The sequence below is a fragment of the Ammodytes marinus genome (genome assembly GCF_949987685.1).
Source record: "Ammodytes marinus genome assembly, chromosome: 15".
Classification (NCBI taxonomy): Eukaryota; Metazoa; Chordata; class Actinopteri; order Uranoscopiformes; family Ammodytidae; genus Ammodytes; species Ammodytes marinus.
This window is the reverse complement of record NC_137219.1, coordinates 12,077,263-12,100,416: the sequence shown is the minus strand read 5'-3', so window position 1 is coordinate 12,100,416 and position 23,154 is coordinate 12,077,263. Positions and strand designations below refer to the sequence as shown.

The 23,154-nt window shown below is 40.8% G+C and overlaps 2 protein-coding genes across 2 annotated transcripts; one reads left to right on the top strand and one right to left on the bottom strand.

Annotated features, from left to right (window-relative positions):
• Positions 1-132: 132 nt before the first annotated feature.
• wdr25 (WD repeat domain 25) lies at positions 133-17,341 on the bottom strand. Its single transcript, XM_080042011.1, has 7 exons — positions 17,298-17,341; positions 16,033-16,767; positions 11,123-11,270; positions 4,128-4,258; positions 2,600-2,770; positions 2,012-2,152; positions 133-715 (listed from the first exon to the last, which is right to left on the bottom strand). The coding sequence occupies exons 2-7, from the start codon at positions 16,744-16,746 to the stop codon at positions 494-496; spliced, it is 1,527 nt and encodes a 508-aa protein (XP_079898137.1). The 5' UTR covers positions 16,747-16,767; positions 17,298-17,341; the 3' UTR covers positions 133-493.
• Positions 17,342-17,711: 370 nt separating this feature from the next.
• wars1 (tryptophanyl-tRNA synthetase 1) lies at positions 17,712-22,270 on the top strand. Its single transcript, XM_080042395.1, has 11 exons — positions 17,712-17,796; positions 18,625-18,784; positions 19,379-19,595; positions 19,758-19,866; positions 20,023-20,142; positions 20,246-20,428; positions 20,608-20,708; positions 20,878-20,990; positions 21,084-21,257; positions 21,337-21,477; positions 21,722-22,270. The coding sequence occupies exons 2-11, from the start codon at positions 18,671-18,673 to the stop codon at positions 21,878-21,880; spliced, it is 1,431 nt and encodes a 476-aa protein (XP_079898521.1). The 5' UTR covers positions 17,712-17,796; positions 18,625-18,670; the 3' UTR covers positions 21,881-22,270.
• The last annotated feature ends 884 nt before the right edge of the window (positions 22,271-23,154 follow it).

Sequence of the window (23,154 nt, the reverse complement as noted above, 5' to 3'; positions counted from 1 at the left end):
GAAAAAAAGAACAACTGATTGTTTTCAGTCAGATCAGTTTTGAGAAAAACCTCAAGAACATGATGACGATAATGAAGTCCCTTTCTGTTTTAGGTGTGTAAAATTGACAATAGAAGAATTAAGGTCGCGTGAATGTATGGGTGTGTGTGTGTGTGCCAACCACTTTGATAAAAATCGAATCGAATGGGTTAAGTATGAATAACATGCTTACAGTAAGTTTTCACAATAGTGAAAATGTGGGTGGTTTGAAGCATTACAATAAATAATTTAAATTTAATAAAATGTTGTTAAATTGTTTTGCCAAGCTCTTAGCATAACGGTTAGTTCATGCTTATTAAGCACTGGCTTAGCAGTTAGTAACACTTAAAAATGCTTCATTAATGTTTATAAAGCAATAACTAAGCATTAAATAACAGTTAATTAATGTACCCCTTATTGTTAAGTGTTACCATTATATCTTTAAAGACTGTATTTAAATGTCCGTTCGGAGTCTTCAGTGCCAGACCTTGATCTCCCCCGCCCAGTCGCAGGTGGCCACGGTGGCAGGCAGGACTGGATGCTGGGCCACGCACAGACAGGGCTGGCCATGGGCACGGAGGGTGTGCAACGTACGAGCGTTGTGGTAATCGTAGAAGTGTGCTGAGCCGGTGGAGCTGCCAGAGGCGAGGATAGTCCCATCCTGAGAGAACTCACACTGCACCGCGTATCCCTCCACCTTGGACAAGAGTACACGTGTGCATTAACCTTCCATCCATTTTTTTTTTTTTTGACATTAGCATAATAAAATGTCAGCATAATAACTGGATTGTGATTTAGCAGAGACTTGGGCAGCCTTAATTTTTAGGAAAGCGTGAATGTGATGGGGAAAGTTGCTGATTCAACCCTCAGAGAAGCAGAATAAATCTGGGAGGGGGGATGTGAATTATTATCAACAGGGTGCCTAGTAAAGGTACTTAACCCCTCTGCTGCTCCAATAGAGTATATTTTTTTAACCTTTATTTATACAGGTATATCCCATTGAGTCCGAAGACTCTTTTGCAAGGGAGACCTGTTCCCATTTACACGTTACCATTCACACACACATTCATACACCGATAGCAGGCTAACTATCGACATTCACACAAGGCAAGGTGGCAAGACTGTGTTTTTAATGAGAACCTTCCAGATGTTAATGTGTGTACGAATGTCAGGCTAATCTATCAGGCTGTTCCTGGAAAAATGCATTTCTGCTCAGTGACTATACCTCGATCTAAGGGTGGGCCGTATGATTACATTTACTTCTATTTTAGACAATGAAACTTTGTCAAACAACAGAGTTTCTTCCCCCACTATTTATTATTCTCCTTCTCTGGTTGCATGAGAGTTAAATGTTTGATTTAATTCACTGGATAAACAGACATTCTGATCTAGTTATTTTATCTGTAAACTTTTTCTCTATTGAATAATACAAAATGACAAGTCCAAATCCTCAGCAGTCTGCCCCACTGCTGAGCATAAAAAAAAAACATGAAAAGGGTTTAGAGAAGAAATGTCTCTTTGGTGTCCTAGAATGTTCTGTTCCATGTTTGCCGTTGTGTTTTGCACCCTCAGGGCCACTAACACAGAACCTGGAATGTGAGATAGCGGTTGGTTTCCTGTCCATTTTTCCTATTTGTCTTGACTCAACAAACCAGACAGCACTGCAGCAGCAGGATTTCAGAAAGATCTTACGGCCATAAATCTCCTTTGTTTGATTCCCTCAGGGAAAATATTGTATTCTGTTTAGTGTTGTTTGTTTTGTGGGAGAGGGTTCTGGAAACACTGCAGCCTATGGATCTCCTGTGCGTGTCAAATATGTGTTGATACAGAGGTCACCGCGAGTGTTTCATATGTGTGTGAATAGGTTTAATCTACTGGCCTTTGCATAGTTTTGTGTGATCATGAGGGAAGTTGCTACAGTTGTTTGCGCTTGTGTGTATATTCTGTATTGATCAGGCCCGCGTTGCCCCCGGAGGCCACAGTGGTAACTGACCTTGTGCCCTTCGTATTGTCGCCTCTTGTTCATTCTATAGGGAGACTGGGAGGAGAACACTGCCATGTAGTCCCCGTTGGTCTGAGCGACAAAGGACTCCTCTAGTGGGTGAAGAGCGAGGCTGGGGCACGTGAACCGCTCCTAGTGGAGAAGGAAAATCCAAAATGCAAATTAATTTATCATTAAACTTTTTCTTGCGTCAGCTGCATGCTTAATACAGCATTATTTTGAGAAGTTTATTTTTTGTTATATTGGATTGGATTGTACTTTATTGTACGGTGGTACTGTTATTTTGTCCATCTTTTCCGACATATTAACATTATATAGAATCTATGAGACTTCCTGTACGGTAAAATAAAAACTGAATTAAACTGCAATTCAGGAATGAGGATTTATTCAATAGCAAAAAAGCACCAATTATCTTAAAAAAAGGAATTTTTTTAAAATAGGTGCCACAGTAGAGTGCACACATTTCCTAGAGGACTATGAAACTGTCAAAATATGCCAGTTCAACATGCCTTGTTGCCAACTAGTTTGACACATCAGGGAGGTTATTTTTTCTCTGAGTCAAACCCAGATTTTCCTTACGTGATAGATCTGGTTGGAGACCTTGGCCGTGGTCTGGTAGTCCCAGGCGATGAGGGTGCGGTCGGCAGAGTCTCGGCTCACGCAGTCAGAGCTCGTTATAAAGTCCACGCCACCTCTCAGGAACAGGATGTCCAAGGTCTGCTGGACCGCTGCTTTGTACACTTTCACCACCTGGAAATCACACAAAGACAAAACATTTGCATCAAGCACTTCATTCATGCCATTCAGTCATATGTTGTAGTGGGAGGTGTTACAGTGTGAAAAATCCTTCTTTTTAGTTTGCAGAGCGATTCACATGAAGAAGGAACATCTGTACCTCAGCCTTTAAGGTGAGAACCTAGAGTGTGTCAGAGTCAGTTGCCTATAAAGAAAGTGACTGTCACCAGCCCTGCTGTCATAAACTGTAACACTGTCACTGGAACATACATGCAGTCATTTGAATCTGCTGTGTTAGGGAAAAGCAAATTCCCCATCAACTACGTTAGCATGGAATCTTGAACATTCACCTGGTAACAGACCCCAGAATTCCCCCGGCAATCCATAAACGGACATTCAGTCTAACTATCAGGCTAAAACATAGTTCGCTCAGATAGGTGTATTTCAAGGTTAACACAAAAATGCGTCAATTAATCGTTTACTTGATTCACATAGAATGTTGCAATTAGAAACCATTTTAATACTCCATCTGCCCAAATGTATCTTGTTACAGATTCTAAAATGCAAAAGAAGATTGAACTAAACATCTTTGGGTTTTGGACTGATGGTCAAATAAAACAAGCAATTTGATCACATCACCTTGGATTAAGGGGACATTAATGATTAACTGTGTAATTAAAAGTCTAATAACCAATAACTTTACTCCGTTTAGGAAGACTTCAGACTAATGGGTTAATGTCTTGCTCTGCTGTTTTATGTAGTGAGGTTTATTTTTTACCCCGGAGCAAGAAACAAACAGCCCAGGGCTAAGGCTGACGGGTAGATACTAGCCAGGACGCTTCAGCATTAACAACCTATCTACTATCTGCAGAATAATTTTCTCCCTCTACAACTTGTATTGACTGGCAGAAACAATCCCTGCTGTATTAAATCTAAAAACCCAGCAGGGAAACGAAGCAGTTAGCTGTGGAGAAAATAATTTCATTCTCAGAAAGTGAATATGATTATAATATGAAACAGTCCATTAATCTCAATAGCAAATATTACGTTGTAGCTTCGCAGGAGCATTTTATGAGTCAAGAATGAAATTGAAATCTGCTTTGAACAATTAGTAAAATAATCTGCTATGCTACTTCTGCATCTGTCAATATCATCCTTTTAGTGAAATGTAGCACGGACAAGTCATTGGGCACGGGCAAATTTTGACTGCCTCGTTTGTACTGGCACTGTTCCCGTGAGTGTGTAGAAGGGAGAAGAGGAGGAGGAGCATGTGTTCAAAATTCTACCCCACCTGCCTCAGATTTATAAAAGGTCAGTGAACCAGAGTCAATAAAAATGGTAAATCTACACAGAGGAGGTTGATGAGTTTGACCTTGCAGCTGCGAGAGTCCCAGGCTTTCACCACGGGACTGTAACCTCCGCACAGGAACACCTCTGGGTGGCCGGGATGCAGGACCGCACACATAACTTTAAACTGGTTGTCCAATTTCACTGCCTGCTGCCCTACAGACAAAAACAGATGAAAGTCAAAGAGAGAAAAAGATCAATGCTTCCTTTCCTTACATTCTTCCTTTGTTATCAAACAGAAGTGCAATGGAAATCAGTTATATATTGTTAAAAGTGAAGATTCTTATGCTGAGAGCAATTTAACACATCTTGCACTCATATATTGAACGCTTTTACTTTCAATCCTGATAGAAGATTCATTTTTTTCCAAAGAATTTTCTTTTGTTTATTTCATTTCAAGCTTTTTTACAATAAAAAATACACATACACACAATACACCACCACCACCACCAACAATAACAAAACCAGAAGAGAAAACAGCTTGAAGGTGGATCGCCTAAATCTTAGTCAGTATTAACGATAAATCAGTATATAAAATAATATAAAATAAAAATACAAACGGCAGCAGAGCACATGAATCAAGCCGCCTTTCTCCTGTCAGAGTATCGCCAAATGTTCCTGGTAAATAGCAACAAGATCCTGCCGGTGTGTATATGGTGAGTAACGTAGCATTGTCTGCACCCGCGTATGTTGCCTGCTAAGCTAAACAGAAAGTGTATGTATGTTTATTGTATTGAGTATATTATTTTATAATAATAAATACCTCAAGTACAAGATATAATATAAATATTCCTAAATTAATATTAGAAAGATTAACACCAATTTTCCACATTGTAAAGGGTTTACCTTGCAAGAAACCTTCCTAAATTTTTATCAAAAGGCTCTATTCATTAAGCGTAACCTAAAAGCCCCCTGCTCCTCAATTTGAGGATATTTTTTATTTTAATACAATTAAAATCTTACTAGATTGAGCTAAATTAAATTCAGTTTTCAAAGTGTAACTAAATCTTCTTACGCCTTTAAACCTATTATTTGCTCAACAATGAGCTGATTAATTAACAAGCGTATTTTGAAACTCTTGTAGTCTTTTTATTACTCCAAGGGTAAACTACTCACACAGAGGCTCATCATGTTTTATGGGTTGATTATAAGTCAATATAAGATAAAAGTAAAATACAAAAAAGGTAAAAAGAGGCATCAAATTCACTTTAATGATCATACAATTCAAGATAGCCAATCAAACTTATAGTTTAGCCGTGTATGCCTTTAAAATGAAAGGTTAAACGTTTCCTTTTTATGTTTTCTTAACATTTTATTCTGTTTTGTCTAAAATATCGTACTCATTCCCTAGGGGATCAAGGAATATAGATTTCTCAACTCACTAGAAAAAACTGTTATAGTTAAAGCGTCATGAAAAGCTTTTTGAGATAGTGTCTTTCTCAGCTGTCAAGACCAAATTAAACACATAAAACATTTCAACTACATCTCCTTTGTAGTGCAAATCCTGAAACTTTTCTTTATAGAGCGCACTGTGAGGATCCAGATCTCCTTGTGAAGTGCCCATTATATTCCTGTGCAGTGAACATTGTGTTTAATTATATTGTGCTGTCGCCTTTGCTTTTAAAAACTGATTCAAAAACTCAAGCTGACTGATAAAAGATACAGTAAGTCTTGCTGTAAGTTGCTGCCTAAGATAGTGCTCCCAACTCAAGTGTGCCTTCTGATATACATGAAGGAACATTGTTAACGTACAAAGGGCTAGCAGCTTTCTTTAATCTTCATAGTTCAAAAGCAGGGTGCAGCCTCGTTTCGCTTTTTGATCAAAAGTCTTTCTGTCAATAAAAAAAAGCTTCACATAATCTTGTACCAGACAGGTCACGCCAATCAAATAATAAAACATGAAGTATTATCCTTGGATGCCCCAGGAGATTTTAAAACTGAACCATCTCATTCTAATGATGGTTGTGTGTGCGAACCATAGATAGTAAATAATATGGATGTAGCATCCGGGCTGACCTCAGTTATTCACACGGCATCCAATAATCCTGGTTTGTGCGCGTCGCCATCTTGTGAGATTTTTACTCCGCCTCACTCCTCTTGCCGAAAAGGGGAATCGACGTCACGTTGGGGGGAGGGAGATAGCTGACGTATACCTCCGAGGCAAAGTGAGGGACAACGGGCGGAGAGCTGTCACTCAAGAGATCGCGCCAATACATTTTAACCTCCAAAAGAATAAAAACTAGCGTGGGCCAAAATAATTCACCCCCCTCAGTGTTGTCATGGAGATATGACCTAAACATACAGACTAAAATGGTTTTGTGGCCCAGGCTGTACATAGGTTTAATAAGACTTTGAAAACGGCCTATCTAACAAGTGAGTCAAAGAAAAACTGCTCGTCTTGGCGCCACCCCCAGTGGCACTTTCTGGTTACTACAGTTGTAGGTCACTTCCTTATTGGATGCCGGTAAAAATCGCTGAGGTTGGGGCTTGGTGCGAACACATCACACGTGTTGGTCTCTAAAGAGGCTGCTTGATTAAAACATCGCCGAAGACAAAAAAAATAACCCAGTGGAAAGACTTGGCGATGTAGACAAAAGAAAACAGAATATGAAAACATTGTTGTATTTAAGTCTATTAAAAAAAAAACGTGGCACCCAAAAACAAAACAAAAACACTGGGGACGCTTATATAATTAGGCCTGACGGGGCACAACCAAAAATGAGCTTTTCCGCAAAAACTATAAAATAGTCTACACAACGGAACCGAGCCTGGGTACGAGCCAGCAGCCCTGTCAAAGGCTATGCAAAGCAGAACACACCTCAGGGTTCAAAGGCTCCTCATTAATTCATCAAACAAACAAACAAAAAAGACCCATCCGAAAACAGTACAAACTTGTTCCAGGATATTTCGACAACAAATGTTCTTAGAACGAGGGAATGAGTTACAGCTAATATCCTTGAGGAAACAATTGACCTTCTTTCCCTGCATGGTGGACTAGCACGCTCCCAAATTCAATTACAATGATCCAAAGTTTTTTACAGGCCGTTTTGTCGGAGCTCACGCTTCCTGCTTAATTGGCTTAGTCGCAGCGCTACGGGAAAAGATCTGTCATCGAGATTTTGAGACTCATGTTTGGCAAGACGATGAAAAATCAACATCCTCTTCATAATAAATTGGGCCTTGTCGTGTTTTAATTAAGCAAGATTAATTAGCTTGCTTGAGAGGGGAGATAAGGATGTGTTGATCTGTCCCTCCCTCACCATAGTTTACTTTGTAGTCCTAAAAGATCTGTGGTGGCGCTGTATTAAGCATTTAACTGCACCAGAGTCTTTACTGTTGTTGATGACTGTAACTTATGAATGTGACAGCCAACACAGGATTAAATGGGCTTTACATTTCTTTTAAAATGAAGGGCGTCTGTTGTTTGTCCTTCTGTCACATAACAAGGTAAAACCTGTGTTAACCCGGGGTAGCACTGTATACATTTAAGCAATCAAAGTGGGTGAAAATGCTGCTATGCTTTCTGGTGGCATTCGGAGCAAATGCCTCTGTGTGAGCGCTGCTGCATACACTGTCTCCTGGCACGCCTTGCTTCAGGCACCTGTGTTTATACGATCACATTGCACTGGTTACTTACCCGAATGCGTGAAGGACCTGAATGTGAAACTCAATAACAAGTAAACTATTGTTGAAGCCTTTAGCTACACTCATATACATAAGTTCTGCAGAGTAATATGTGTCGTCAAGGGGAAATACACAAGCCCACTCCGGTACTGGCACGGCCTTATGTTTATTATTCTGTTTTTGACAAAGAAAAGGCCATCTGCTTTCTGTCAGTGCCTGAAAGGATCTGGACAGAAGACTCAAGTTCAAGCATGCGCACGCACACACACACACACACACACACACACGCACAAACTGCCACAGCCTGCGGGCTTAATTCCCTACTATAGCCTCCGACAATCAGCTTCTCTAAGGACAGCCACGAAGTGCTGGACAACAGCTGCCACTTCACACTCATGCCCTACAGATGAAATTCATTTATTCCTCTCCCTAAACTCCTGCTCTTTCTATTCCTCTTTCGCTCAATTTATTCTGCTCGCCTTTGATTTCTTTCTCTTGCATTCGTCCTCTCCTTCTATCCCCTTTTCTCTTCCTGTATTATACCTCTTAACCTGCTCACCTTCCCTAAATCCTCCTCTCCCTTTGCTTTTGCTATGCAGCTGAGACGGCCTGTCTGTTGCCCACTGGGGGGTGTCGATAACATTGGACAAATGAAATTGGACACAGGAACAACTGGAAGAAGATGGTCTGAGAAAATGGGCCATACCAGGCCATACCAAACGCATTGGCTCACTTTATTTGTCTATTTCTCTGTGAACATACCAATTGGTGGGGAATTTGGTCAGGTTAAGCTGTGGTGAAATACAGTGTCACGTGTCCCACTAGACTCCCTCTGATCATTAAAGGGGCCTGCGCACATCTCCAAAAGAGAGCTCAATTGAACCGAATAGGTCCAGCTGCCTTTATAGTTAGGGCTGAGAGGCTCTGCATTACTGTGAAGAGCGTTGAGATCTCATTCATCCTGATTACAGTCTGACATGGCAAACACTCAGCTCACTCAGTAGCCCATCACACTTAGAAGATGATGTTTTAACACTTGAGCTGCATGGATGTTGGAAGCTTGGTCTCGTCTTCTTCAAATATCACGTCAATATCATGTCACAATTGTGCCAACACCGCGTTATACGTGTCTGAAATATCAATCCCTTCGTACAATATGGGAGCCACTGCTAAGATGTTATGAGAACACGCAGTTATGTCAGTCTTTAAATAATCACGATGCCTATCAGCGTACTAGCCCCACGTTCCTTGCACTGCTGGAATATGATTGGCTTTGAAGTGTCAGCGCCGAGGTCTTAGCTATGAAAAATTCAATTGCGCTACAAATGTGCAGAAACTGGGCTGGAATTCCAAACTCCCTAATGAATAGGCAATAAAATGAAACTTCCTTCATGTCATGCTGCCACGGCGACGGGTGCTTATTTCTCTGTGGGTGCCAGGACACATCATGTGCAGGCCCTCATCCTCAGAAAACAATACTGGTTATTCAACTTTCATACAAATAAATGACTATAATACTAGTGGCAAGAAAATGAATGAGGATAAAAGAATATCATTAAAAAATAGAAAGACCGTTGCAGGATTGATGTGCGAGGGCTCTTTGGAAGTGTGACATTACATCAAAGCTGTTGGTCTGAACCCACGAGGACATAGTGGCCAAGCTGCTGCTGGCTACCAAAGAAGAAGACAAAAGCAAGCATTTGTTTGTTTATGGTTGGTATTTGTGGTATGTGACATTCCAGTGTAAAAGGTCATGGTAGCTACACCCGTGGTGATGTATCCATTATTGATCCCCCTTCCTGTAGCTGCCTGTGTGTTTAATGGGCTGGCCAAGCTATTATCCGTAGGCTTTATTGGCAGTATTGACCGACATGCTGAGAGGGGAAGTGCAAACGGCAGCAAGTCATCACAGCACTGTGTTGACCCTAAAGATGGAGTTGCTGCAGGGGCATCAAAACAATGTCTATTGTATGTTCTGTTAAGCCTCTTTGAGGTTTTTCCCCACACATTTGAACACAGAAAAGTATTCTATTGAATGATGGTGAATGGAAAAAAAAAAGACATGTTCTTGGCAATTAAAGCAGAAATATGGGTGTTACAACAGGGTTTGCAGACACTCCTGATTTTTTTTCAGATGAAGGAAACGAGCAAAGTGCTGAACCAGCGCGCTCCCTCGAAGCCGAAGATTATCTGTACGATGTTGTTATCATCTTTTCTGCGACGCTTGTCAAACGTGCGCTCGGCCAGAAAGCAAAGCATTTCAGAAGCAAACACCAAATTATTGATCACTAAATGTCACCTTGAAATCGGTTTGTGTGATCACACAAAAGGGACGGCAAACACAATGAGACAGCGGATTTGGCTGAAAGCTTATCTTGCCTTTGGTAGTTGAAGCCTCCCTGAAACTTAATTTAGAGGATCAACTTCCTGCTTAAATGAGACCACTGTATGGTGTCCATGTATTTGGTGTTTTTAGCTAAACAATGCAATGGGGCAATGGAAATGTCCCTGCAAGGTGTAAATAATAAACTACCAATGATTCTACAGTATAATCATAAGATATCTTAGAATAATATTCAGTTGTGCAATATATATGTACATGTGTGTTGAACACTGCTTAAATCAATTACATAATCCATTCATTAAAGGAATAGAAGGTAGGTTGTTGACATTGTTGCAAGCACTGAACTCACATGGATAAAATGCACAATTAAAAAGTGGCTGGACCCCAAAGGATTTGACCGGTTATAATGTTCTTGCTCTCGAACTGCATATTTCAAAGGATTGCCCCTGAAATGGGTCACCACTGCAGAGAGAGAGAGAGAGAGAGAGAGAGAGAGAGAGAGAGAGAGAGAGAGAGAGAGAGAGAGAAGCAGCTTTCTGATTTATACAATGGGTTTCTAACAGGTTTTGGGACCCAAGGCCACTCTGAGTGACTCCACACATAAATTACTAAATTACTACAGTAACTTTAAATTTGCGTCAGAACACACACACACACACACACACACACACACACACACACACACACACACACACACACACACACACACACACACACACACACACACACACACACACACACACACACACACACACACACACACACACACACACACACACACACACACACACACACACACACACACACACACACACACACACACACACACACACACACAATTAACATAGTAAAAAATATTGAGGTGTTTTTCCCACAACACTAGTAATACACTTGGGGAAGAATATTTGTTGAAAAAAGGCAGCTCAAACTGGATTTTAATTAAGGAAAGTTTACGCAGTGTTTTTGGGAAGATATAATGGTTAAAACTAGTGTGCATGGGTATGTGACATATTGTGTCATTAGGAACTTCAGAAAGAAGTGTTGCTGCTCACCTGTCTCTACGTCGGTGATCACAGCCGTGTTGTCAAATGAGCCGGTGAGGAGGCGCCGGCCGCAAGGGGTCCAACAGGCATCGCGCACGGCTCCCGAATGGCAGCTGTAAACCCTAAGGCATCGACCGCTCTCTGCTCCATCCCACACCTGCCATCGCATCAAGCCAAAGTCACAAATACATCAAGGGAGAGGCATCAAAGTCTTTTTTGAGTTTATTTTACTGACTGTGCACAAGCTCAAACAGCTTTCATTAAATGTGCCGCCATGGAACAACTCCATTTGACAGGAAACCAAAATGAGTTTAAAGCCAGTGTCAAATCCAAAACCGGAGATTGTATCAGTAAATTTGTGTTCAGTCTTTTTTACTTGGTTTTTTTTTAGGGTTGATTTGACTCATCACAAGCTGCATTACTTTACACTTCAAACAAACACCTGATGAAACAAGTGTGACAGATGAAAGCAGCCGAAAAGAGAAAGACATCAGACGGCCTGACCGCGTGCTGGGCCTTCCTTCAAACAAACACAAAGAGGATCTGCATGCTTTGGACCAGGTTTCAAGCCAGTTCACTAACAATCAAATAGCTGTGGCCTGAAATAAAGAGGGGAAACCAAATGACATTCCTTCTGCCTTGCCTTATGCAGATGATGAATGCAACGCGTTGTTCACTACTGTAAATCTTTTCTGTGAGAATTGGTGAATGAAGTCTGATATAATCTAAGCCTTCATCATCTAAATTTGATTGTAATGAAGCTAAATGAATGCCTGCCGGATAAAATTGGAAAAATACAAATTTAAAGTTAAAATCAACCTTTGTAACTTGTAATTAATCAAACTAATTACCCTTGAGTGTGCCTATGAATCAAATACCTCCCCTCCATGGCGTCTAATGGCTCTAATGATTTTGTATTGTTTCTCTGATGGAGGACAGAGCAGAAGAGGAAAGCCCGCCCTAGCCAGCGGCCCTCTTTGAGTTGTGACTGCGCTTAATCTGAAAACAGCGCTGGTTTGAAAAGTGACATGAATGAGGTGTTACATCTAGGGCTGTCCTGAATACCATTTTACAGGCTTCGAAAACTCGCTAGTTTTTTCGGAGTGAGCATTCGAATACTCGCTCTAAAAAAACACAATATAAAAAACTACATTAATAATCCCCAATGTACTCGCTGAAACCGAGCTTGTGGCACGAGACAGTAAGCTGCGTAGTTTGTTGATGACTAAATAACTTTGGAACTGTAAGTAGGTTGGAGTGACTGAAAAGGGTGGTGGGTGGTGGTCTGGCCTACTCGGAGGTGAGGCCCATTACACTAATGATGGAAGTTTTGCTTGCTCGGCATAGCCAGGACCGTAGAGGAACTTTGAAGACGTGTGGGACGCTGCAGATCCCTCTATCTCTTTCTCTGTGTTTCATTATTAAAGATGGCTCCTTCACACAGCATTGAAGAAAGTCATTGAGAAAGCTCTGTGCCACCACCACGGCTCCCACAGGACACAGACAGGGGATCAGAGAGATGGACTGGGGAGAGAGTGACACATCAATCCAGCAGGCAGCAGTTTAACAAACAGAATGCCAGAGGATGCCTCTGGGGTAAGAAAAAAGTAGAGAGAAAGAGAGAGAGAGAAAGAGAGACAGAGTGTCACTTTTAATTGCAAGAAGCTTAATATTGGGCTGGAGCATCTATTAAGAACATTTCCATGCATCTTGCAAGCAGCTGATACACTGCTGCTCTGTATGATCTTTGTCTTGGGGAAACACTGCCATCTCAAGGTAACATGAACATCTGTCAAACAGCCATCTATAGTCACAAGAGCTTCAAAAATAACCAACTAAACAACACAGAGTTCTTCATACAAATGTGGCAAAGTTGCTTGTTGTTGCGTAAGCCCCCGTTTTCCAGCTAATGACAGCGTTAATGATATTCAACATTACAACAAAATTAGACGCACCTAAGATTGCAATTTCGTTCCATTGTGAGTTCCTGGGCCTGCAAACAAATGAGCGCTTGTTCATCTGTGTGTCCCCCTTTAATTTCACCGGCCACTTAACAGACAGGCCAAGCGGATCCTTGCAGATGACTCGCCGTGGGTAAGCCGCTTCCTGAATAACTCTCTGTAATTAAAACTAAATTGGTATTCGTGTTATCAACTTACACAACTGCTGCCTTACACCTGCCGTAGCCATGGCGACAAGGGGCTAGAATAATAAGAGTCTGAGTCTGCCTCTGAGGTGCTGACAGACAGAACGGAGAGGAGGAGGAAACCTGAAGGGTGTTGACACACCATCACAAAGAGGACAGTGGTTAGAGTTCATTGGGTTACGTCGCCTCTTAACACATAGAAAATGGAAAAGAAAAGCTGCAGTGAAAGTGCAAGAGGGTTGGAAGAGAGATAATCGATATAGCTGTGTATATCAATAAGTGAGCAATGTTTTATGACAAGCTGCCTTAATACGAGAAGATTAACAATGCCATGTAAACAGAAAGGCATTTTCGCGTGTCGGTCGGCCTGTAATTTGTCTGTACCAGGAAAACCCTGAAGTCAGTCAAACAGAATGTACTTCACACTGGCATGATTATCAAAGGAACAAGTAAGAATGTGGGGGAATAACATGAAGCAAAGGCAAAAATGGTTTATGTAGAATGCACCTCAACAACTATTCTGATAACTGACTCAAGTTACTTTTGAGACAAATGTCTTACATATTAACAAAGTGACTATCTTTGGCTCTACTAATCAGAAAATAATTTGGGTTGTAAACAATTGTGATGAGCATTTTTCAAAACTGGCTTAAGCTTGATTAGTAGACCAAAATGGTTCCTCGATAAATCAACAACTGGTCACAATTTGTAACACGCTAAAACTTAAGTGTTGTTGCTATGGTTACCTGAAGTCTAATATACTGTATTATGCATTATAATACTATATTTAATATTATGTATTTTTAATGTGCACCTGCCAGCCACTGTCTATTTTTTGTTGCCATGGCATACAAAAAACCCAATAACAGTTATTACATGACCAGAAATATGTATGTAGGCCTATATATTTATTTATTGACAGTGACGGGAGTGAATCGTATTGTCTGCCACTCACTGTTTAAACACAGTAGAAGATAAAGCAGAGATTAATAAATATGAAAAACCTAAACACATTTTTTATTTTGTTGAAAATAACACCTACTCTTATTGTCTCAATTCAATTATATATGCCAACTTCTCTTTGTGTGAATTATTTCCTTGATTTTTTAAATTGATTTTAACGATTGATATTATCATGGGGACGTTAGGATCACCTCGTCTCATAATCCTGCGGGTCTGGTCTAAATAATGCCTTACTTAAAGGACTGTGTTGAACCTGAACAGCTCTGAAGTTAGTAAGAACATTTAGATTGAGAAAAAAAAAGACCTGTTGAAAACCCTCCACTGAAATTGAGCAATATGGTTGAAATATGTTTTATATCTCTGTTGGTTTCATACCCCGAGATGGGGACGAGGAGACAGCCTTGCATACAAACAGCAAGGGCTTCTCGCTTCGTCTCCACCATCTGCTCCAAGCCGTCCTTTCTAGGTGCCAATGGAGGGGGCTGTCATACTGCTGCATATGTACCATTATGCAAATGATCCCATGCATATAAACATTTTTATCTATGCACGGTCCTCTTAAGATATTGGTGGGGAACGTGCTTTCACACTGGGACAGAAATGTTTAGCCACTGCCAGACACTGCATGACTTAACCTTTACAGAATGGGAAATGAGGGATTGTTTTCCTGGTGTGAAATACAGAGGAGGAGGGAGGAACGGGGGATAACAAAAAGAGAGAAAGAGACTGAGCAGGAGAGAAAGAGAGAGAGAGAGAGAGAGAGAGAGAGAGAGAGAGAGAGAGAGAGAGAGAGGACGTCCCCATGGGTCCTGACACACATTCAACTGACAGTGACAGATATGATTCTAAAGAAAGTGGTTTGTGGTACATTTCTAAATTGAAGCGGCCGGGGCAGATAGTATCTTGTTGCCTGTAACACTGCGCCAATTACAATGAATGTCAGGTGAGTGATTATCCCCTCAGACCTCCCACTTGGCACCTGCCTGAAACGATACTGATAAATGGAATTGTCGTTTTCCAGAGAGATAGCATGTGTATGGAGCAATACCTAAGGACAGACGACACATTTTAATCCCATGGAAAAATTACAACAGAATTTGTATAAAGAATAAAAAAAGAATGGAAAATGACTACTTTACTCTAAGCAGTGAATGCCCCATTTTACCGATTTCATAGCCTTCGAGGCAGAATATTAAAGGTCATCTATTATAAAAAATGTACTTCTCTGCACTCTCTGCTCATGACATCATAAGCTACTGGCAGACTCAAAAGTATCTATCCCCCATGGGGGAGCGGAGCTCCACTGTAGAACCAGAAATAAGTCACTGTCACTTGAATAAGGAAGTAACAATGTCAAACGAGCGATTAGGTTCAGGCATTACAGCTGGGTGGGTTAGGGTAAGAGGACAGGGAGAGGTTAGAACCGTGACGTTCGATCTATATCCAGTAGGTCGCGGTAATGCAACTACTAAGGATGCCAACTGCCATAACACACCAAAAAATAAGAAGAAGAAGAACCGTGAGGTATTTCCATTCTACAGTGGAGCTCTGAATCCCCCATGGGTCTGCAAATACACCCCTTTTGGCAGACTGGGCTTTTTGGAAGGCGGTGTTTAAAGAGTGTTTCAGACAGAGGATCAAAAGAGGAAATTTAACAAATGGCACTGTGAGAAATAAAAAAAGGTTTTTTGGACACCACAGTTTCTAGTAAAAACCCAAATTATATATTTTTTTTACCTGTAAATTAGCACAATATGTGACCTTTAATGTGCCTAATTTCTGAAGTCGGTTTTATTTTAGCTGCCATTACCTTGAAGGTCTTGTCCATGGAGGCGGACAGCAGCAGATGACTGAGCTGAGGCACAGGACACCATTGGACGGTGTTGACTGGGCCCTGGTGGCCTCCCAGGCTCATCAGAAGCCTCCTAGGTATCCCTGCAGCGCAGGGCATGTGAGCAAGATACGGCTTCACTCTCTCTGACACTTCTGAAAGAATTTGACTTTCCCCGCTCTGATTCCCTGGAACTAGCTCTGCTGGGTGCTTTGGCTCTGCTGAAGTCTCTATTGAAGTGGCAAGTCTCTGTCTCTTGGGGACGTATGGTCTGACACCAGGAGGGACAGCATGAGTTCTCTTTGTGGGGTTCAAACCATCGCCGACAATTGGATGAGTCCTGAGTTTTGGGATTGTTCCTTGAGTTGCAGGTAAACTCTGAGCAGCTGTTGAATCTCTGAAATGTTTATCTTGAACAGTATCGTCACTGCATACTTTTCTTTCCCAGTCAAAACATCTCTGCGGCTGCAAACGTGGTTGAAGTGAATAACCACTCCTTTCTGAGACATTTCCATGATATTCAAACAGCGGTCTGTCAGGGTCAGGTGTGAAGCTAGTGCGAGGGCTGTGTGTGAACTCAGAGGAACTACACACCCGGACCTCGTGGTCTGGTTCAAGGGATCCTGTTTGGACAGAAGCTGATGCTTCCTCCTCCGACGACTCTGAATCCTCATAAGCCACTAATGAAGACATCTTCTCATGAATCCACTCCTTCTGAAAATAAAGAGACATCAGATGAGGTGTCAGTATAGTTAACCCATAAGAAGGCCCGAGGGTGACATCTAGCGGCTGCTTGGATTTCTGCATCTAAAAGCAGCAGACTGACTTCTCAATTTTATGGATATGTTAGAACTTACAACAGCAGCACCATTGACATTAAAATAACCTGGGCTTAGCTGTATATTCTAGACATTTTTTGTTGGGAATTTATTGTCACTCGCGGGGTGAGGGCAAGAGATAGTTTTTTGGACATCCAGAATTCAAATAACCACATTGTAAGGTTGGCTAAACGTTATTCAGCAAGAGAGTAGCCAAGTCAAATCAGGCCTTCTGAATTCAGACACTGCCTTAACGCAACTTAGACAGGACGCTGTCCCACAACGTTAACATAACGCTATCCTATCACCAACTTAGGTGCAACCAATATAGCAAGCCACACAAGCTAATTAGCTTGCAATTAACGTATGACGTGTGCATTATTTGACTAAGCCACTAAGAAACGATACCCGGTGAATGTGTTGTACCTGAGGTCTGGTTAACCCATGGATTGACCTATTATAATTTATAAACCCGTCACTGTCCGACTTGTGAGCTTTAAAGCAGACACACATCGAGTCCAAAATCCCGCAAAAATAAACGGAGTATGTACAAAGTTTCAGAATAAAAGCAATGCTTGGATTTGTTCAAGTTGTCCAACTCTGCCGTCTACCGCGTATAGGCTTTTATTTTGAATGCAGCCGGTAGGAACAGGGACGGCTGGTCTCACTCGTCCGACCAAATACAATATATCGACATTGAATTTAACACGTGGGATTCCTGTGAAATTCAGTTGAAAAAAATATCTGAAACCTTCTGCATGTTAAGTGTGTATAAAATAGTTTCCAAAGTGGCATTTGTTTTTGCAGTGATGAATTCATAGCGGAACGTTCGCCCGGGAAGAATTTCACCGAAACACCACCACACACACAGGCTGATGCAAGTTGAATGAGTGAGCTGTCAGCTGTGTGTGGAGACAACTGTACGGTATGCCGGCTTTTCACTGTATTTAATCAGATGTTACACCACTGATAACGTTATTGAATATTATTCTAATTAATCATTATATCTCTTAATAAATACGGTAGCGGGAGGTGAATGTAGGAGACTAGGAGTAATATTAGACGATCCGTTAGCACAGTAGCTCTGCCTTGTTAGCTGTGGTGTGTGCACATATGGAAATAATCTCATCTGCTGTTGAAGTAGATACATTAATGTTAGAGCAGACAAAGCCTAATTGACTTTGTTTACCTCATACTAGAAGCTATTCCCAACATGTAGCTCTCATTTATGGAATACATTTGATCAGTTATTGCTGTCAACTTCTATATTAAGGATTGCTACAGAGCCTTAACACGTTTTAACATGCAAAGTAAGTCCTTAATTAGTTTAAAATCAACCTTTCAAACTACTTGGAGAGTAGGATATTATCAATAATTTATTTTCTGACTTTTCAATGTGAAACTCAAAATAATTCGTAGCTTATTTTTATTTATTTGTAAGTGTCTCTCACATTTATATCATACCTCAGCATGACCTGATTGTCACATTAAGAAATTGAAGTGACAAATTAGTATTTGTTTCCTTTTGGTTTGTATACTGTGAATGACTTGAACTAAAATGATGACAGACATACCAAATTTCAAAATAATATTTTTCAACAAAAATGTCAAGTTTTATACAAACTTTTACCTAACACAAAGTAATGATGTATTTTTCCTCTACTGTTTTGGTTATCGTAAAATATATCTTTAATTTAATTCTGAGTGGCATAAAATATGAAATAAAAAGTCTTCAATCTTACTTTTCGTTCAGCTGTAGGAACCCTGTTTACTGCCATTACGTGGCTGGTGTGACGAGGATGACAGACTGTCAGGGAGACGGAGAAGGAGCCAGCAGTCCGATGGAGCTGTATGAGAAACTGACGACACAAGGAGACAACGTCAGGTCCTTGAAAACGGCTAAAGCAGAGAAAGTAAGTTCTGGTAAACTACCATGTAAAGATGGTGTTTGACTCTATTGGTTGTTATTAAAAGTCGGTTAACTCATATTCCAAAAATTATATTATTATATATTTCGTATTTTTTCATTCTTTCCAGTGGTACATATCTATGGTATGTCTTTGATATGTGTGTGTAATTAAACCATTGTGAGCAATTGAATGAATCATTGAGCTGCTCTGTTTTGTGGTCGGATTAGAATGATATGTGATCAATAGTGTGATACAAATGTTAATACACTGTGCTATTCATACGGCAAACACCTAGCTCACAGCCTTAAAAAAATACTTTTCAAAAATTGATTTTCAGTGTCCTCTTACTTTGGATAAACCATAGCAATCAGGACATTGTTTCTGGAAAAACATGTGGCATGGATTTATTTTATTAATGTTGTGAGCACCACAAATGCAAATGCATTCACCTCCATTATATAAGGGAGGTGCAGAAACAGCTTTGGGTGAACTGACCCTATTGAAATATACCAGCACTGCCACTTGATTATTTTGGGGTTTGGCTGCGTCAACCTGTGCAAATTATTATTATCTAACTGCTGTGTTTGGGTTGTCCAGTCTGAAGTTGACGCTGCCATTCAACTACTGCTGCAGTTGAAAGTGGACTACAAAAAAGTGACAGGTAAGGACTACAAAGCCGGCTGTCCGCCCTCAGAAAACTCTGTCGCCCCTGGCAACGGGCCGGCAGCAGATGGCGCTGATGATGAAGACACAGTCGACCCGTGGAACGTCTCCACCACCAACGCCAAGGGAGTGGATTATGACAAACTCATAGGTGAGATACAGATGACTTTCAAGTGTGACCTTCACTGAAAGCTGAAGTTCTGCAGCAAGCACACATTTTTAGTTTATGACTCTGGTCAAATATGAATGTTATATTTCTTTCCAACCATGTATAACCATTGTATAACTCACATTGGGTTGTGTCTTTCCTCAGTGCGATTTGGCAGCAGTAAAATCGACAAAGAGCTTGTGGACAGGGTAGAAAAAGTCTCTGGTCAGAAGCCTCATCACTTTTTACGAAGGGGAATCTTCTTCTCACACAGGTCAGCATTTTAGGAATACTGAACCTGCATATGTCAACGTAAAAATATCCACTCCGAACCGTTGTGAGTAAAACAGGTGGTGCTGAGAAGATCAGAGTTTGTGTGTGAATGACACATCAATAAATCACTTTCCTCTTGTGGCTGGTTATCTGGCAGAGATATGCATCAGGTGCTGGACGCGTATGAGAAGCACAAGTCCTTCTACCTGTACACGGGCAGAGGTCCATCCTCGGATTCCATGCACGTCGGCCACCTCATCCCCTTCATCTTCACCAAGTGAGTTCTCCCTCTTTTATGTACCAAAAGCACCGTCTCAATTTATCACTACTCTAAATCTAGATCTAGATTTGAAAACTTAAACCTACATTCCTTGTTGCAGATGGTTGCAGGACGTATTTGACATTCCGCTAGTGATCCAGTTGACTGATGATGAGAAGTACCTGTGGAAGGATCTAACACTTGAGCAGTGCAACCGCTTTGCTGTGGAAAATGCCAAGGACATCATTGCCTGTGGCTTTGATGTCAACAAGACCTTCATCTTCTCTGACCTCGACTACATGGGGTAAAAATATGAAAAAAAAATAAAAAACTCTTTACATTTTCTTACTGGCCAACCTTACTACAGAGGCTTCCTAAGATGCATGGAAGTGGCCTGACATATTTATTAAGGAAATCCTATTTGTTCTTTAACCTGAAATAGCGTAGGCTCAAATAATGTTTTTTTTTTTTTTTTTTTTGCAGTGCATGCCCTGAATTCTACAGGAACGTGGTGAAGGTCCAGAAGCATGTGACGTTTAACCAGGTCAAAGGCATCTTTGGCTTCACAGACAGTGACTGCATTGGTAAGAGGCCAGAAAAATAATTAATGTTATGGTTTAATGTTAATGCTTTGGAAAGAGGAAGAATCATGAAAGCAAGTGTTCTGATTGATCTGATTTATAATTTAAAAAAAAAAAATTTACATTGTAATTGTGTGTTACTTATAGTGCTTATTATTTTCAATCTTTCCAGGAAAGATCAGCTTCCCAGCCATCCAGGCCGCCCCGTCCTTCAGTAACTCTTTCCCACAGATCTTCGGAAGCAGAAAGGATATACAGTGTCTCATCCCCTGCGCCATTGACCAGGTCAGGACAGTGTTACAGTAATACATAGCAATACTACGTATTTATTTTTAGTATTGCATTTTTTACAATAGTGGTGCGTTTTTATCTATCCAGGACCCCTACTTCAGAATGACCCGTGACGTAGCTCCAAGAATCGGCTATCCCAAACCGGCACTGCTGCACTCCACCTTCTTCCCGGCACTCCAGGGGGCGCAGACCAAGATGAGCGCCAGTGACGCCAACTCCTCCATTTTCCTCACCGACACGCCCAAGCAGATCAAAAACAAGGTGCTGCTATTGCTAGTTATTATCACAAATAGTCACGTTTATATATGGTTACTCTGACCTAGCGAACCGTTACTCCCAGGTCAACAAACATGCATTCTCGGGAGGAAAAGACACGGTGGAGGAGCACAGAAAGTACGGAGGGATCCCGGACGTGGACGTCTCCTTCTTGTACCTGACCTTCTTCCTGGAGGATGATGAACAGCTGGAGAAGATCAGACAGGTAAGGGGGAAGAGATTAAAGAAAACAAATAATATCTTATCAGCTTTACTCATTTTGCTTATCTCACCCTACCCTTTCCTCTGTTTTGTTACTTAGTCACTCTCTCTATTTTGACTCTCTTTCTGCTTTCTGTATCTATCTGTGACCTCTTATCTTGTTCTCTCCATTCCGCATTCTTCCCCTCAACTCCCTCCCTGCACACTGTGTCCCATCCACTCCCACTCATTGCGTCTCCTCCCTGCAGGACTACGCCAGTGGAGCTCTCCTAACAGGAGAACTGAAGAAGCTTTTGATTGAGACTCTGCAGCCAATGATTACCCAGCACCAAGAGCGACGCAAACAAGTCACGGACGAGATGGTCGAGCAGTTCATGAAACCTAGGCCTTTAAATTTTAAATTGTAACTGACATGTTAAGGTGTAATAACATACCACTAATCTCAGTACAAGAACGACAATTGATCCCTATTTTTTCATTTAAGATCATTGTACTTTGTAATGGGAAAAATATGGACAGTTTCTCATAAAGTTTGCATCAGAACTGCATAAGAAAAAATGTAAATGTAAATTACCGGAGCGGTGTTGTGCTTCTCTGTGTCAAAACTAAGCATGGCATTGCCCAACGCCTGGATGCCAATTGTCCTGCTAACTTGTGAGCTTCACACACTGCACCAAATGTACACATCTGTCTTCATGAAGTGATTGTTTTTACAGCGCTGTAACGTCACACGAGCCCTGCTTCTCGCCCTGAAATCAGTGCAGGATGAATGGCGATTAAAGCAAAGTACCAACGATTGATATTGCAAAATCTGCTTCATGACGAACAACAACAACAGAGCTACACATCCACTCTGAACATTTTTGACTTGTTTTACTATGAAAACACCTGTGTTGCACATGGTGATAGGTGTAATAGGATAATGGAAAATAAGTCAAAAAGTGCTAATCCTGTTCCTTATTAGTACTATATACAGTATAGTAAAATGCAGTGAGAAGAACAGTAAAATCTGTCCACATTAATACTACACACAGTTGTTTCTCTGAGGTGTTATATCACTTTGGTAATACATGTACATGAGAAACACTGCAGAAATATACGCATTGTACACATCAAATTGATATTATACACCTACAGCCACAGAAAATATTATACATAATTATTTGCTTGCTTATACACATATATTTAAAGTTAGAAATTCTTACATTCTCAGTGTGTCTCTATCACTCCCTGTATTAGAGTGTTACTTTAGTCAGCTTTATTTTATATATATATTATTATTTCTTCCTCATAATATTTTTCAGTTAAGATGTGTTGTGTATTCAACTTGTTGCCTCCTGTGCACAGATTATATGGGAGGTAGATGGGAAAGTGTCAGAGAAGGGTTCATCTCTCAGAGCCAAGGCTCCGTCGTAGTGGATGGAATCTGATGGACCTTCTGCTGTGAAGTCAAAAAGTGTCACAAACAAGAATACATTAATGAAAATTAACAGTTTTTTTTTAAAGGCCCTATTGTGAGCGTTTGCACATATTTAAATATAGCTCACTTGAAAAGATATACTTAAGTACTAAACTCAACTGCACATTAAGAATGTGTTCCATAAATGTATCATATTCCCCATTATAGACTTTACTTCAAATGATTGCATTGTGCATTGTACTAACTACATTAAAGAGAAGT

Bases quoted from the DNA above. Each gene is read 5' to 3' on its own strand.
- wdr25 (XM_080042011.1), bottom strand. From the start codon at position 16,746: ATGTCTTCATTAGTGGCTTATGAGGATTCAGAGTCGTCGGAGGAGGAA. The intron at 4,259-11,122 runs GTGAGCAGCAAC...TTTTGTCTGTAG, and splicing joins GATCACCGACGTAGAGACAG to GGCAGCAGGCAGTGAAATTG. The intron at 716-2,011 runs GTCAGTTACCAC...CTCTTGTCCAAG, and splicing joins GACAATACGAAGGGCACAAG to GTGGAGGGATACGCGGTGCA.
- wars1 (XM_080042395.1), top strand. From the start codon at position 18,671: ATGACAGACTGTCAGGGAGACGGAGAAGGAGCCAGCAGTCCGATGGAG. The intron at 20,991-21,083 runs GTCAGGACAGTG...TTATCTATCCAG, and splicing joins TCCCCTGCGCCATTGACCAG to GACCCCTACTTCAGAATGAC. The intron at 21,258-21,336 runs GTGCTGCTATTG...CGTTACTCCCAG, and splicing joins CCAAGCAGATCAAAAACAAG to GTCAACAAACATGCATTCTC.